Genomic DNA, 16,961 nt, shown 5'->3' on the forward strand with positions numbered 1-16,961 from the left:
TTTAAACATTAAAAACAGACTTCAGAATACATACATATAGTTTTAAGAAATCAACAGCTACAATGGCATATAAAGATTGAAAAATAAGGGAACTTCCTGCCATGACCGCTCCCTCCCCTCCCAGAAGCATAACTCTTATTATTATTTTTATGCAACCTTCTAGGGAAATTCTATGCATAATACAAGGATATACAATAATGATAAGCTCAATATTACTATTACTACTAAATTCATTGAATAGGTACCATGCATGCATTGTTCTAAGCTCTTAACATGGAAACACTCATTTAGTTATTATTATCACCATTTAATAGAAATGGACACTAAGGCAGAGAGATGTGAATAAGGTCTTCAAGGTCCCACAGCTGATAAAGGGCACCATTTAGATGTGAACCCAGGCAGTCTCCAACTTAGACCCACTAAACCTTACCAGCTCTGCACATATACTTTTTTAAATTTTTATTTTTTTAAATTTCTTTTCAGTGTTCCAGAATTCATTGTTTATGCACCGCACCCAGTGCTTCATGTAATACGTGCCCTCCATAATACCCACCACCAGACTCACCCAACCTACCCCCCCAAAACCCTCAGTTTGTTTCTCAGAGTCCACAGTTTTAGCTGTGCAGAGATTGTTAAAAAGTCAGCAAACAATTTATTGTTGTTCATTCGGCTTTTCTAATGTATGTATACTTTACATCTAGTTTTAGATTTTTATTATTTATTTATTTTTAAAAGATTTTATTTATTTGACAGAGAGATCACAAGTAGGCAGAGAGGCAGGCAAAGAGAAAGCGGGAAGCAGGCTCCCTGCTGAGCAGAGAGCCCGATGTGGGACTCGATCCCAGGACCCTGAAATCATGACCTAAGCTGAAGGCAGAGGCTTAACCCACTGAGCCACCCAGGCACCCCAAGTTTTAGATTTTTAGTTAGAAATAATTTTTCAACATTTATGACTGATTTATGTGTACATATACTTTATTATAAGAAATAAGTTAACTGAAAATGTGATCCTTCTTTCACTTTTTTTTCTACAGGAACCAGTATCAAAGATTTTTCATGTAAATAAGGAAAAAAAGACTTAAATCATTTTGCCTTAAAAAACCCAGAGTTTAAGTTTTGAAGCTATAATTATAAAAATATATTTTAGGTTCACATTAAAAATTTAAAGGCTTTAAAATGTGAAAATACAGATTTCTTTTTCATAGAATCTAGAAATCCAGATGTAAAAATAAAATCATAGGTGTTTACTTTTGATACAAAATGCATTTTTCAAGTGCTCTTTTTACCTGCACAACTTTTCCTTTTCAGCGCCAGTGTCTTTACTAACCTCCAAATCACCATTTTACTCAGGAAGGCGTGGGAAGCCAGGGAGGTCTGTTAGCACGGAGAGAGGGGCTGGAGCTGCAGCAGGGAGCAGGCAGCAGCCAGGGCCACATCCTGGGCACAACACTAGTTTGAAAGGATGGCTTCCTAAATTCCTTCATCTCAAGAATTCCTATAATATTTAACTGTAATTAACAATATGAAGTCCAATACTGATTGAAGTAATTTTTCATCATGTCGTATAATTTACAAATAAAGTAAACAGTCAACTTTTTAACACATAATCTTTTACCACTTAAATACCTCACTTACCATTACTTTTGGTGCTCAAGTGTCCTTTAAACAAGCATGGTGGACCGTATCTGGGAAGGACAGAGGTTGCTCTGACTTTTAACAAAAAAATATAAATTAGGATAAATGAAACACAACTTGTACAACAATATTGAATATTTAAAAGTAATATATATATCTTTGATTTTAACTTTCGGAGTTAAAATTTTATTCAATCATGATACTAATCAGCAATGATATATAAGACAGACAAAAATTCTACTGCTGTAGAAGATAAAAGGTTATCTTTTAAAAAAATAAGTTGTTTTCAGCTGTACCCTGAGATGTTAGTTTCACTGAATAAAATGATAAATGCCTCACTTATGTTATTTGATATATATTAATTTTATTCAGTTTTTAAATGTTTTGGAGATATAGTAGAGTGAGATTTTGAGTTAATACATAAATATTAATTATTTCAGTTAATCAAAAGTAGGTCTGTTTTAAAAGTAATTTTAAGAAAGTAATCCTCTCACAAAGTAGTTTAATAAATTAGAAATTATATAATATAATGTTACTATGTATAACATAAATATATAAAAATGTCAGAATCAGAACTTAATTACTAAAAGATGTCTTAAGGTTCATCTTGTCCAACCTCCTTATGCTCTTGTTTGGATCCTTGCTATTTCCCCTAAAGTCAGTGTCTCATCTTTCAGATCAAATGGAATATCAGAAAATTAGATATATACCTCATCACAAAATTAATTTCTCTCTCCCAAAAGTGAATTGTGTTTTGAGGAGTAACCTTCAAGATAAAAAGGCTGAGTTATAGATTTTAATAGAATTTAAATATGAATTTAATATGAATAGTGTATACCTAAGATATGTTTTAAGAGGGTAAAATGGTCAGTCTGCTATCAGGTGGGCTGCTGTAAGCTAAAAAGGGGTGGAAGGGACACAAAGTCTGGAAGAAATATGGATGAATGAAAATGGAAAGAGAAATACTGAGATAGAACTAAAATCCAGGCCAGACAACAAAGCCTGCTAGAGAAGACTAAAATAAAAAATACTTGAGATCTGATTATCTGAGAAGATCCTTCTCTATCACAGGCCAGAGAGCAGGAAGGAAAAAATTAACTTATTTGGGACAAGAGAGGTCAAGGTGATACCATTTGAGTTGATAATGAAAGTCATGGAATTAGCATAGTTTGTTTCTATCAGGAAAGAAGGGGATCTGAGCCCTAAACACACACAAAAAAGCAAAATGGCCAACAAAACCTCTCCAGGAAATCTTGTTTCTCTGGAGGAAAACAAAGTGTTTCACATTTTGCCTGCCCAGAATCCAATGTCCCTTTATCTGGAAATAGAACCTCAACTTGCACTTGGGTTGCCTTACTCTTACACCAAGTAATTCAAGTAGAGCTTATCTCACAGCTAAGGAGTGGGCATATAATCCAAATCTGACCAGTTATGTTCAGTGAATCAGGAATAACAATGTGATCCAAGTCCAGCCAATGACACACAATCCTCGGACTTTTACTGGAACTATTGGGAAAGAGATACTCTCTCTACTGGGCTGGAGCCCAGTATAAGACAGAAAGAAGTCTGGCACTCCTGGTGGCTGTCTTGTACCAGACAGGGAATCTGTTGGAGAATGAAGCCTAACAGAGAGAAATGGAAGACAGAAAGATTCCCGGTAATTTGATTTGAGTCCCTGGATCTAACCATGTTTGACATTACTAGACATTACTAGCCATTTCTTACCAGAAGCTAAAAATGCTCTAAACCAGTTTGAATTGGGTTTCTTCACTTGTAGTCAAAAGCCAATATACTGAATACTAACTGTGCCAGGCAGGAACTGTTCTAAGCACTTGGTTAACTATAAATTCATTTAATCCTTATAACAATCCTATGAGATAGGTATTATCATTACTCTCACTTTAGAGTGAAGCACAAAGATTTGCCCAAGATTACACAATTCTGTGTAATAGACTCAGATTTTGGATCTGAATCCAGGGGAACTTGATAAATGTTATACGTTCTGACTGCTCTACCGACCAACCATTTCTCCACCTATCTTCACTTTCTTGGATTTCCCTATTCCCTGAGAAACAAAGATATTAAAATTAGGCCAATTAATAATCCTACAATGACCTATAAGTGTTCAAGTGAAAAGAACAGTAGCATGCATCTTACTTTAAATCAAGTTAGAAATAAGTAAGTTTAGTGAGGAAGGCATGTTGAAAGTGGAGATAGGCCACATCTAGGCCTCTTGTGTCAAACATTTAGCCAAGTTATACATACAAAAGAAAAGTTCTTGAAGGAAATTAAAAGTGCTGCTCCAGGAAACACATAAATGATAAGAAAGTGAAATAGCCTCATTGCTGACATGTAGAAAGTTTTGGTGGTCTGGATAAAAAATTAAACTAGCTACAATATTCCCTTTAACCAAAGCCTAATAAAAAAAACAACAACACAAAACTAGAACAAAAACAAAAATGCAAAGCCTAATCTAGAGCAAGCCCTCAATTCTCTTTTCTATGAAGGCTGAAAGAGGTAAGAAAGCTGCAGAAGAGAAGTCTGAAGCTAGCTGGGGTTAGTTCATGAGGTTTAAGAAAAAGAAGCCACCTCTATAACACAGAAGCATAAGGCGAAGGAGCAAGTTATCCGGAAGATCTAGCTAAGCTCATTATTGAGGTGGCTACACTAAACAGACTTTCAATGTAGACGAAACAGCTTTATATTGGAAGATGCCATCTGGGACTTTCAGAGTCTCTGACGAGAAGTCAATGCCTGGTTGTAATGCTTCAAAGGAAAGGCTGACTCTCCTGCTAGGGGCTAATAATGCAGCTGGTGACTTTAAGTTGGAGCTAAAGCTCATTTACCATTTTGAAAATCCTAGGGCCGTTAAGAATTATGCTAAATCTACTGTGCCAGTGCTCTATAAATGGAACAACAATGCCCACATGAAAACACATCTGTTTACAACACAGTTTAATGAATACTTTAGGGTGGTTGTGTGTGTGTGTGTGTGTGTGTGTGTGTGTCTGGGTGGGCTCAACAGATTAAAAAAATTTTTTTTAAGATTTTATTTTTATTTATTTGACAGAGAGAGAGAAAGAGAGAGATAACACAAGCAGGGGAAGAGGAAAAGGGAGAAACAGGCTCCCCGCTGAGCAGGGAGCTTGATGCAGGGCTCCAACCCAGGACCCCATGATCATGACCTGAGTCAAAGGCAGTCCCTTAACCAACTGAGACACCCAGCTGCCTCTCAATGGATATTTTAGGCTTACTGTTGAGGCCTATTCCTCAGACAAAGATTCCTTTCAAAATATACAGGTCATTGACAATGTACCTGGTCACCCAAGAGCTCTGATGGAGATGTACAATGAGATTAATGTTTTCATGTCTGCTAACACAGTATCTATTCTGCAGACCACAGATCAAGGAGTAATTTCAACTTTCCAAGTCTCATTATTTAAGGAACACATTTCTTAAGGCTACAGCTGCCATTCCACTGATGGATCAGGGCAAAGTAAATGGAAAACCTTCTGGAAAGCATTCACCATTCTAGATGCCATTAAGAACATTTCTGATTTGCAGGAAGAAGTCACAATATCAACATTAATATGAATTTGGAAGAAACTGATTCCAACCCTCATGGATGACTAAGGGACTCAGGACTTCAGGGGAGGAAGAACCTGCAGATGTGGCAGAAATAACGACAGAACTAGAATTAGAAGTAGAAGCTGAAGATGTGACTGAATTACTGCAATCTCACAATAAAACTTTAACAGATGAGGAGTGGCTTCTTAAAGACAAGCCAAGAAAGTGGCTTCTTGAGAATCTATTCCTGGTAAAGATGCTGTGAAGATCATTGACATGACAACAAAAGATCTAGAATACTACATAAACGTAGCTCATAGAATTAACTCCAGTTTTGAAAGAAGCTCTACTACTAAATGCCATCAAAGGGCATCACAAACTACAGAGAAATCATTCATTAAAGGAAGGGTCAACCAATGTGGCAAACTTCAAAGCTGTCTTCTTTTCTTTTCCTTTTCTCCTTCTTCCTTCCTTTATTTTTTTAAAGATTTCATTTTTTTTTTAAGATTTTATTTTTATTTACTTGACAGAGATCACAAGTAGGCAGAGAGAGAGGAAGGGAAGCAGGCTCCCTGCTGAGCAGAGAGCCCGATGTGGGGCTCGATCCCAGGACCCTGGGATCATGACCTGAGCCGAAGGCAGAGGCTTAACCCACTGAGCCACCCAGGCCACCCAGGCGCCCCTTAAAGATTTCATTTTTTAAAAGTAATCTCTATACCCAGTATGGGGCTTAAATTCATGACCCGTACATCAAGCACCACATGCTCCACTGAGCATCCCAGGCATCCCCAATGTTGTTTCATTTTAAGAAACTACCACAGTCACCCCAGTGGTCAGCAACCACTACCCAGACCAGCCAGCAGCCATCACATTAATGCAAGACCCTTCACCAGCAAAAAGATTATGTACTTGCTGAAAGCTCAGATAATGGTTGGCAATTTTTTAGCAATAAAGTATTTTTAAATCAGGGTACATACATTTTTTTTTTTTTAGACATAATGTTACTGTATACTTTTTTTTTTTTTAAGATTTTATTTATTTCTTTGACAGAGATCACAAGCAGGCAGAGAGAGGAGGAAGCAGGCTCCCTGCTGAGCAGAGAGAGCCCAGTGCCATGCGGGGCTCTATCCCAGGACCCAGGACGCTAGGATCATGACCTGAACCAAAGGCAGAGGCTTTAACCCACTGAGCCATGACGCGCCCCTGTTACTGCATACTTAATAATAGTAGAGTAAACACAACTTTTAAATACACTGGGAAACCAAAACATTCATTTGACTCACTTTATTGAGATATTTGCTTTATTTCAATAGAATGGATTCCGCAGTATCTCTAAGGTATGCCTGTATACTTGAAATTTTACATACATTCTTCCCATACTCCCACCTCTGCCATGGGACAGTAAGTAAAAAACAATAGCTCTAGGGTTTCACATTCCTCTTCTGGATATAAAGACTGTTCCGCTGCTTACTGTGACCTTGGCAAGTTATTTATGATCTCTTAGTTTATTTGCTGTGAAATAAGGATAATACCTATCAAGAGATAGCTTGAGGATTATTTCTGGTACACAGCAAGGGTAGCTTATGTTGCAAAATTTCTAAAAACCATAAAGGCACGTTACTTAGCTTTTTCTGGAATTTAGATTGATAGAGTATCAGAATATATCAGTGGATAGTAATTTCCTATATTCAGAACAGCACTTATTTTGACCAATGATTACATAATAAAGGCACACTCATATTCAAAACAAGACTTATTGCAAGGACCTATCTAGCAGCTTGCTTTAAAGATACTTTTAAAAGTGATAATTGGGAGGGGGAGGATCTGGAGATTTACTTTATCTGGCTTGAGGCAAGAACTCTCTTTGCTCAGAAAATGTGAAAATGCAAATTATTTGGATTGAGTCAATTCACAGAGATTTAAAGTTATATAGTCCCAAGAGTTCCACCCTGAGAATAAAGTGCAGGTGTACACAGTGATTATGGATTAGTCTTTTGCCACTAAAACTGCAGCCGGCAACACTGTATCATTTGGAAGCTTATTAGAAATGCAAAATCTCAGACCCCACCAGAGGTACTGACTCATAATCTACATTTTAACATGATTCCCAGGGGATTCCTTTTCACATTAAAGTTAGAGAATCCCTGGGTTACTTGTTTTGTGGGGAGGCAGGTGGTTACAGAAGAAAGATTTCATATTTACTGATTACTTAAAATATGCCAGGAGTTCTATATTATCTGCATTTAATTTTCAAGAACTCGGACATGGATGTTTTACTGCCCCATTCCAGAGATGAGGAAAGTGGGTTTCGCCCTTGCGTAGAGCAGGGGGGTTTGATGTGGGGCTCTGGGAGGTCTGACTCTAAAGACCAAATTTAGTTCCTCTGCCTCTGAGGCATGGAGGAGAAAAAGACTGCATGCCCCGGAGTTCAGGTGACCGGGGTTCCAGGAGTCAGGGCCACAAATTCTGAGCAAGGAGGGCCTCCCTCCTGTGCGCGGGATAACACCTGGGTCAACAGTGGCGACTGAACAGGGCACCGGCAGCCCCCAGGGCGCTCCTGCACCCGTGCACCCGCGACCCGCATCCCGGATCCCAGGCCCGGAGCGAGGGCCGGCGTGAGGCGGCCGTCACTGCGAGAGCTCCTTTTACCTCTCCGGCTGCCATCCATGCTTGGATTCTCTTGCAGCCGCCGTGGGGACACGTTAGGACCCCTTCGGTCCTTCCCGGGAGCGGGCCAGGCCCCGCAGCAGAGGACCAGCGCGCAGGAGCCGGCGCGGGGCCGCCGCTGCCGGAGACCTTCGTCAGGCCCGTTGCTAAGGGCCGGAGCCAAGGCGCTTGGATTGTGACGTCACGGCGCAGGGACGTGCTCTCCCGAGCCCCGCCCCCGGGGGTACCAGGAAAGGTGGGGAGCAGTAGAGGATGGGAGCACTGGGCGGGGAAAGTGTCTGAAACGCCTGTCTGTGGCTCTGGGATCCCGCTAGTCGGCCACACAGCGGCCTCCTGTCTGGAGCCAAGTCAACAGCACCTGGCAGGTCTTGTCCTGTGGGAAGAGCCGGCGACAAGGTGGCCGCATCAGGCATCCACGACCCCTGGGTACCTGAAAAAAAAAAAAAAAAAAAAAAAAATCAAACGCAGATGTTGGTTGAGGTCAGGATAGCATTTAACCAGGTCCAAGTAGTTAAATTTCAAAGCAGTTCGTGAACATTTGGATTAGTGAAAATCCTGGGGATGAAAAAATCTATATATTTACTTCTTGATTTTTAACGTCAATAATTAATTTGCATTTCCTTTCTGCTTACTGAGCTCTACTCCTCTTCTCTCCCCACAGCCAGTATTTTCTTTCTTTTTTTTTTTTTTTAATATTTTATTGATTTGACAGACAGAAATCACAAGCAGGCTGCAGAGAGGCAGGCAGAGAGAGAGGAGGAAGCAGGCTCCCCGCGGAGCAGAGAGCCCGATGCGGGGCTCGATCCCAGGACCCTGAGACCATGACCCGAGCCGAAGGCAGAGGCTTCAACCCACTGAGCCACCCAGGCGCCCCCAGTATTTTCATTTTAAGGCTCCAATCTTTTTCTTTACGCTGGAACAGAGTTGTAATATGAATGAGGCGTTGATTGGTCTGTGGCTTTCTACATTTTAATTTTGAAGCAGACCTACCTTTGGATTCTTGGAAATAAGATCACAATAGGGCAGGGAGCATTCTGTAATGTACCCCTCGCTTCTCATCAGTGGCACCACTGACATTTTAGGCTGGGTGCATAATTCTTTGTTGTGGGGGGTCCCTTGTACATAGTAGGACGTTCAGCAGCATCCGTGGCCTCTACCCACCAGACGACAGTAGTAACCCACCCACTCCACCTCTGGTTGTGACAAAAATGTCACCAGATATTGCCAAATTTCCCCGGGGGGAGGGCAAAATTGCACCCCCTTTGAGAACGGCTGGTGTGATGGAAAAAATACTGGCTTTGGAGTCAGGTATAGGGAACTTTTCTGCCGCTTGTCAGCTTGGGTCCTTGTTTGGAAACCTCTCTGAGCCTCAGGTCCTTGTTTTCTTCTTCTTTTTTTTTTTTTTTTTTACTTTTAAGACGTTTATCAGGGGAAAGCGCGCAGTCCCCCACTACCACAAATTATGCAGTCGAGTTTCCCACATTTGGGGAAATCGCGGGGGGTCAGCACATCCGGAGTGCAATGAATGAGCCTCGCCCTGGGAAAACCACCTTCGTGATCATGGTATCTCCCCTGCCAGGTAAGTATTTTGTTTTCTAAAACGTAAATGATGCTACTAACACTTGCAGGGATTAATATAGACATTGCCTGGAAAATAAAATGAGGTTTTCAACAAATAATAGTTTTTCTCGTTTCTAAGGAAAAATCCAGACATAAGGGAGTTAGTCAGGAATCCTATGACAACGAAAGGGGAATAAGCCAGAAATTCAGCTGCAGTAACACCTGAACTCCTGGTTCTCTAAGACCAGGGAAAGAAGAAAATTAGACTAAAAATTTGGGGAATGTGTCAGTATGTGCAATGGCGCTGTGGCCACCAAAACAAAGGTCATTTAGAAGGATACAGGGACAGAGTCAGATGTTGCCTAGAGAACGAAACTCACTTGCCTACCTATTCACTGATGCTTGAAATCCCTATCTAAGAACATGAAGCCTTTTATTCCACTACTAGCATCTGGAAAATATCTTGCACATAATAGGCCTCCTGTAAGCATTTGTTAAATTGAATTACAGCAAAAGCTTAACGGGCAAACACCCCTGGGAGAGGTAACACAGTGATTTGATTCACCCAGGTGATGCCAGCTCCTCTTATGAAAGTAAAACTTAGGATGAAAAGTAGATACTGCTTTGAAATAGGAAAGAATCTCCAAGACTGGGAGAATGTTCTGGAGACAACATTACTTGGTATCCAACTTCAACTGAAGCCATCTCATTTCATTATTTAAGTATTTTGTTCCAATTCTTTCAAGAATTCACTTTTTCTCTCCAATTTTAGCAGCAAACATTATCTTAAGTTCAATTCAATTTGTCCTTGACTTTCAGTTGGTATGTATAAACAAGAAGGAGAGGGTCCTTTCCAGTTGCCATTCCTAGGAGGCAATTGTGATCATAGACATATCCATGCAGCCAGTATGGGCTTATCGTAGAGTTAGTTCTCAGAAACATCCTTCCATTGCCAGGGGGAGGGAATCACTACCATCACTACCAGGTGCAATAGACTTGGAGTCTTGGCATTCTTAAAAACCTTTTATTGTATATTTAAATATGAATTTCATATTAAAAAGTTATTCCAGTTGTATTTTTTTTATTGATATCTAGAAATTTATATATTTTAGAAGGAAAATCTTTTTCTTCCCTAATTAATTGGCATGCTTACTTTTATTATTAGGTTTCCCTTTTTGTCTTAGCTGACAGGAAGCTTGAAACTAAGATTTATGCTCAGTTGCAATAATTATTCATAGTGTATTTTTCTATTTATCTCTAAATGCCTTTATTAGACAGGTGGCTTTTTTAAATGGCTCAGTTAAACCTATATTTTATAGGAGGAGTGCTAAACCCTTTGGAACTAGAGATATGAATAAAATAAACTGTATGTCACACATACCATAATATATAGTCTAATATATATGCTCTATAGTTTAATTTATTGCATTTTACTTTACATTTAAAAATCATATTGTATTATCATTTATACATTTACTCTGTATATTTATAGATAACCCTTAGTTTCATAATTCAGAGGATTCCTGGAACTCATGTTTGTCTGTTGGGACATGCTTAACACCACAGTGAAAGTTATCCAATAAATGTAATAAAAGCAACAAGATGTAAAAGCCCAAGAAAATCTTTTTCCATTCTTTGGGTTCTGATGAACATATTTTAATCCATAAAGTCCCTGAAGCACAAAAACAAATATTTAGGAAAATGTTTTAAAGAAATAGATAACAGGGCAGAGTAAAAGAAGTAGAATTATAGGATGTGTGTGCACTTTGTGTTGACTTCAGTTTCAAAACAAGGTCCCTTAGGTTTTGGTGGCTAAAGAGCGCTTGAGATCATGAGCTATGGACTATCTCTTAATCATTCTCCAATCAAAATACTGTAACTACTGATTCATCTAATACTAAAAGAGAAAACAGAACTTGCAGTTTTGAAATATTAGCGTTTTATTAGTGGGTTAATTTGTTGTTTGTCACTAGAGGGGGCTTTAAGAAAATTTTAAGCTGCTTCCCTGTTAGGAGAGCAGCCAAACTGAGGCAGTATTAACTTATAAATCTTACTCAAGGAGTATAAGATATAACTGAAAGACACTTTTTTTTTTTTTTGGAGAGAGAGAGCCCACGTGCACGAGGTGGGGGAGGGGTAGAGCAAGTGAGAGAATCTTAAGCAGGTTTCATGCCTAGTATGGAGCCCAACATGAGGCTTGATCTCACAACTCTGCAGTCATGACCTGAGCCAAAATCAAGAGCCGGGCACTCAACCAACTGAGCTACCTAGGTGTCCCCTGAAAGATATTTTTTGAAAGTGACTCTCAGGTAGAGCTTTTCCAATTATAGTTAGTGACATGCATGCTGAGTTCTTTTTGGAGCACAAGGAAAAAAAATGACTGTGTTACCTTAAGGTCCTTAATGGATAAATAAATAAATAAATAAATAATCATTGTCAACCTAGAACTTGGATTTTCTTACTTTTATTGCCAAAGCAGGGGAGAACGGAATTGACCATAATGCTCTATAAACCAACATGTGCCTAACAGACAAAAGGGAGTGGTAACAGGATATACTGACCCCAAATGACCATTCTGCATTCTAGTAACGAAAAGAACTTTGATACAAACATAATCTTGTACACAGGAAATGGTCACTCTCAGAACTATACCGCCACATGGAGTTTGCATTGCACTTAATGTGCTCCACTGCATACCTTGTCTTCATTTTTCTATACGTGAGGAGAGCACAGAATTATGGTCTGTAAGCAGCCTAGATGCTTCTTATTACTAACAAAAGATTCAATCCCATACTGTGGCCCTTAAGTGAAGGCTGCTAGAACTGCCGACATGAGGCCCACTGACGCCTGTCACAGTCCTCCGTGGCTCCAGTTTCTCTCCAGCTGTGTTCTTTAAATCTTTTCGTCCAATTAAGAGAACAAGTCTCTGTGAACAGTATTTAATCATTCTGTGGTTACTAGGTAACCTGTCCCCAGCTTAGGAAGAGCATTGTATCTGTTCTTCCACTGCCAATCAGTTGCCACAATACATCAGGGGCAATGCTCAGCCTAAAGGTTGGATAATCTCCACCTAATGCGTTCCCTGTTTACAGGTGACTTCGCCCCTAAAAACAAAGCAAACCAAAAAAGCATAACTAAATTGTTAGTCTATCCTGGTAATATTTGTTTCACAACGACGTGGATAGAAAGAGAGGGTAGTATGCTAAAAGAAATAAGTCAATCAGAGAAAGAAAATTATCATTATGATCTCTCTGATATGAGGAATTTGAGAGGCAGGATGGGGACTCATAGAGGGAATGGAAGGAAAAATGAAACAAGATGGGATTAGGAGGGAGACAAACCATAACAGACTCTTAATCTCAGGAAACAAACTGAGGGCTGCTGGAGGAGGGGAGGGGGAGGGTTGGGGTGGCTGGGTGATGGACATTGGGGAGGGTGTGTGCTATGGTGAGTGCTTTGAATTGTGTGAGACTGAGGAATCACATATCTGTACCCCTGAAAAAAATAATACACTATGTATTAATAAAATTAAAAAAAATGAAAGCAGAGTTTGGAGTTTTAACAAGTAATAGATTTCTGGGACATTGCAGTGAAGCTCTTCTAAGTGCATCTATGATTCACAAACTGCCATGCATAAATCAGTTAAAACAATAACAACAGCAACTGGGTTTTGGAAGCCACGAGTGAAAACCATCCTTTACTGATGCCCTATCCAGTTTTCCTTAGGGATTCAATCTCCTCTCCAGGCACCCTTTTGTGCTTTGTCTTTTAGGATATCTGCCTTCAATACTTTAGCAAGCAAACACTTTAGCATACGTGCTGCCAAAGTGAGCACCTCCTCAAACACTTTAAATTATTAGCGTGAATGACACAAAATTGCTCTTTTATAAATCAAAAGTGCTCCAACACAGACTATGCCACTTTCTTTTTTTTTTAGTTTTATGGTTTTATTAACGCAAATACGACATGCGCACAAGCTGTCTATTCATTTTCTTTGCTGTGCAACCTGGCAATGGGATTGGCAACTGTGGTGGCCAAATGGGCTGCCCTTGTGGTTCTTGGAGGAGACGCTGTGAGCAATCCCTGCACGGTGAGATTTGTTGCACATTGGCCGTACCTCAAGCTCCTTGACACTGTGGATGAGGAACTTCCAGAAGCCACTGGAGAGCATGTGCTTTGTTTCCTTGATGCTCCCGGAACTAACACTGGGCATCAAGATCTGGTCCTTGTATCTTCTGTGCACCCTATTGTCTGTGCCTCTGGGTTTCCGCCAGTTGCGCTTAATTTTGACCTATCGCTCTGACTGGTCCCGAATGAACTTTGGGGTGATCCTCTTTTTAATGAACTTGGGCTTCACGAGAGGTCTGGTGCCAGTAGAAGATGGCTGCCACCTTTGCGGACAACACCGAAGAGAGAGGGCCATTTGGTTTGACTTGATAACTTTGTGTTTGAAGAACACCATTGGAAACTCAGATGCAGATTTTGACTTCATTAATTATTTCTTTAGGGTATTTGAACAAGTAGGCTTAGACAATAAGAGTGGGGGGGGGTTTCCTGACCCCCTCAAATACGTTCAATTTCTGATTTGATTTGGCTCAGATATGAGGTCTCTCCGACCTTGAGTCTTTCCATTTCCTTGCCTGCAAACAATTATGCAGTGCTCAGTGTTTCATATTTTTAAATAAAATCTATATTGACCAACAGTATGAAAATACCTTCTTGTCATGTAACATTAAATGTCCACTGACGTATATACCCATGGGTAACCTCAGATTAAAGAAAAACATTGTGAGTCAACAAGTAAATTCAGGAGGCATTTCCCACAATGAGGACAGAGTCTAGAAACTTTGTGCTCTGGGCATAGAAGGACTTCCTCTGTTTCATTTATAACATGTGGAGCAGATGCTTGTGTATGATAAACAGACAAATAAAGTAGAGTGAGTGATTCTCCAAGCCTCCTTAACTTACTTTTTATTTTTTATTTTTTTAAAAGATTTTATTTATTTATTTGACAGAGAGATCACAAGTAGGCAGAGAGGCAGGCAGAGAGGAAGGGAAGCAGGCTCCCTGCTGAGCAGATTCCGTGCTCGATCCCAGGGTCCTGGGATCATGATCTGAGCCGAAGGCAGAGGCTTTAACCCACTGAGCCACACAGGCGCCCCTTAATTTACTTTTTAAATAAGGTTGGCAGTGAACAAATATTTCTCTTTGCATGTCAGAAAATTTGGGGGCTAGAAGGATGCCAGTGATCCCTAAACCAAAGCCCTCATCTAGCAGAAAAGACTACTGGGAGCACAGAGAAGATAAATAATTAGCTCCCACAACTCAGCTTATGACTCTTGATTTAATGCTTATTCCACTAAGTCAGGAAATAGCTAGACAATTATCTCAGTGACATTTCATTATGCCTGTTTGCACTTTTATGCACATGCTACCTAAAATAATGAAAAAATTATTTTCATGTGCAATCATGGACATATAAAATGGAAAGGGTAAATGAGACTTTTCTCATATCCTTTTTCTTAGGCAAATCTGTGTCTCAGCTGCCTAAATAAATAGATGTATATTTTAAAGTCATATTTTTTTCCCTAAAAGACCAACATATATTATTCTCTCAAAATGAAATAGAGCTCAGTTGAGCCTGTTTTTTCTCCCACCCTGAAGATAATTGCTTTGCCACAATCCAGAGAGACTATCACTGACATTGAGTTTAGGAACATTTTATACTGGAGAATTATTTCTGAGAAGGGGCAGCTTCTTTTTTTCAAGGATGACAGAGAAGAACACATTAATAACATCCTGCAAACTAAAAACTGTCACCTGTTATCTCAACCATTAATTTATTAAGAAGTTATTCCAAGTAATTGATGAGCACCTACTCTCCCATCCAAGTACTAACCAGGCCCGACCCTGCTTAGCTTCCGAGATCAGAGGAGATCCGGCGCGTTCAGGGTGGAATGGCCATAGATGATGAGCACCTACTCTGTGTAAGACCTGTGACTCTTCAGGACACATTTCCCTTTTACTTACTTATTTAATTTTATTTTTTTATTTTAAAAGATTTTATTCATTTGAGGGAGACAGAATGTTTGCACACCAGGGAGGGGAGCGGCAGAGGGAGTGGGAGGGGCAGACTTCCCGCTGAGCAGGGAGCCCAATGTGGGGTTCGATTCCAGAACCCGGGGATCATGACCTGCGTCGAAGGCAGATACCCAACCAACTGAGCCACCCAGGCACCCCATCCCATTATCCTTTCGGATTCTACAGGATACAACCATATTTTCTCTGGATCATTTATAGTAATCCTGGGAGCTGGACAGGTAACATGGGATAGCTGTCAAGTGTCTGTTGGACTCTACTTACTTTTGAATCCTGGCTTTGCTATTTCCTGTCTGACTTCAACCAAGGACCCCCTTTCTTTGAGGGTAATATATCACAGCATAGGGAGTATAGCTCAGGGGTATAGCATTTGACTGCAGATAGCATAGCATAGTAATTGTGTCTATGTGATTCTTGCAGGAATGCTCAGAGGTAATGTGAATAAATAGCTTACCAAAATGCCTGCCCGGCTGCCATAGTGTGGGCTCCCCAGAAGCAGACTCTGGGGCACAGATTCAAGTACAAGTTGTTTATTTAGGAGGTCATCCTAGTAAACACCAGTAGGGAGTACATAAGTGAGACAGAGAAGGGAAGGAAGCTATAAAGTGTTCTATCAATTCATGTACAACTGAAGCTCAGTGTCTGCAGGGAACTCTGAGAAACAGAACACAGTGGAGCTCCCCTTCCTGAGGATGGGGAGCTGGGGTATTTATCCACCACCTGCCATCAGACCATGTCTAAGGGCTGCCAGGGGCAGGTGGTTAATTCCCAATGGGCAGGTAAAGTGGGCTGCAGTGTTCAGAGAAACCTCTAGACAGTAAGGCGCAGGGGCTCAGCGTTAAAGTTGGGATCGGCATGCAAAGAAGGGGCATTGACAGGGTCCACTTCCCTGGAGACAGTAACCATTCAACACACATTTACCCTTTGTATTTTTAAATGTTATTATCATTAAGTAACCTTTTAAGTTCTTTTCGAATTGCTTACACTGGCACAGAGAAGGCGTTTGTTGTGAATACCTGTTTTTTTTTATATGCCCAGCATCCTCTCCCTTGTCTTCCTGCGGGAAACACATCCCTTGTCCTTTGGGTGATATTCTCCATCTTCCTCCTTCCCAGTCCCTTGTCTTCTCCTGCCCCTCCTTTATCACAGGAAGGGGAACTGTGCCTATGGCTTGGCCAGAATGTGTCCAGCCAACTGATTCAAAGATGGGCACAGAAACCTAGTCAGCATCCCACCCTATCAGCATCCTCTTTGGGACCTAGCTTCTAGAGCTATTAACACTGACTCTTTCTGCTGGGTTTGCTGAGCTGGGAGATAGAGGTCTATGCTGCTGACAGCTATCTTGTTCTCTGTGGAAAGCACATGTACAACAGATAAGGGGAAACAGAAACAGAGGGAGAGAGAGAGAGAGGTTGAAAGAGAGTGAAAGGGAG

At 40.4% G+C, this 16,961-nt stretch overlaps 1 protein-coding gene and 1 non-coding gene across 8 annotated transcripts in view; both read right to left on the reverse strand.

The window, feature by feature from the left end:
- SPATA7 (spermatogenesis associated 7) overlaps positions 1-8,005 on the reverse strand; it is a 40,379-nt gene extending 32,374 nt beyond the window's left edge. For 5 of the 7 annotated variants that reach the window (XM_046010249.1, XM_046010248.1, XM_046010247.1 and 2 more), the window contains exons 1-2: positions 7,852-8,005; positions 1,636-1,710 (exon numbers count right to left, since the gene is read on the reverse strand). In XM_046010249.1, coding sequence (XP_045866205.1) covers positions 1,636-1,710; positions 7,852-7,870 — 94 coding nt within the window. In that variant the 5' untranslated portion in view covers positions 7,871-8,005. Of the gene's footprint in view, positions 1-1,327; positions 1,496-1,635; positions 1,711-7,851 lie in introns of those variants that run through there. The other 2 variants (XM_046010250.1, XM_046010251.1) reach the window with 2 other exon arrangements.
- Positions 8,006-9,295: 1,290 nt separating this feature from the next.
- LOC123945083 lies at positions 9,296-9,456 on the reverse strand. The gene has a single exon (XR_006819004.1). It is a non-coding gene; the product is annotated as a U1 spliceosomal RNA (small nuclear RNA).
- Between the last annotated feature and the right edge of the window lie 7,505 nt (positions 9,457-16,961).

This window comes from Meles meles, chromosome 6, assembly GCF_922984935.1.
Source record: "Meles meles chromosome 6, mMelMel3.1 paternal haplotype, whole genome shotgun sequence".
In the NCBI taxonomy this organism is placed as follows: domain Eukaryota; kingdom Metazoa; phylum Chordata; class Mammalia; order Carnivora; family Mustelidae; genus Meles; species Meles meles.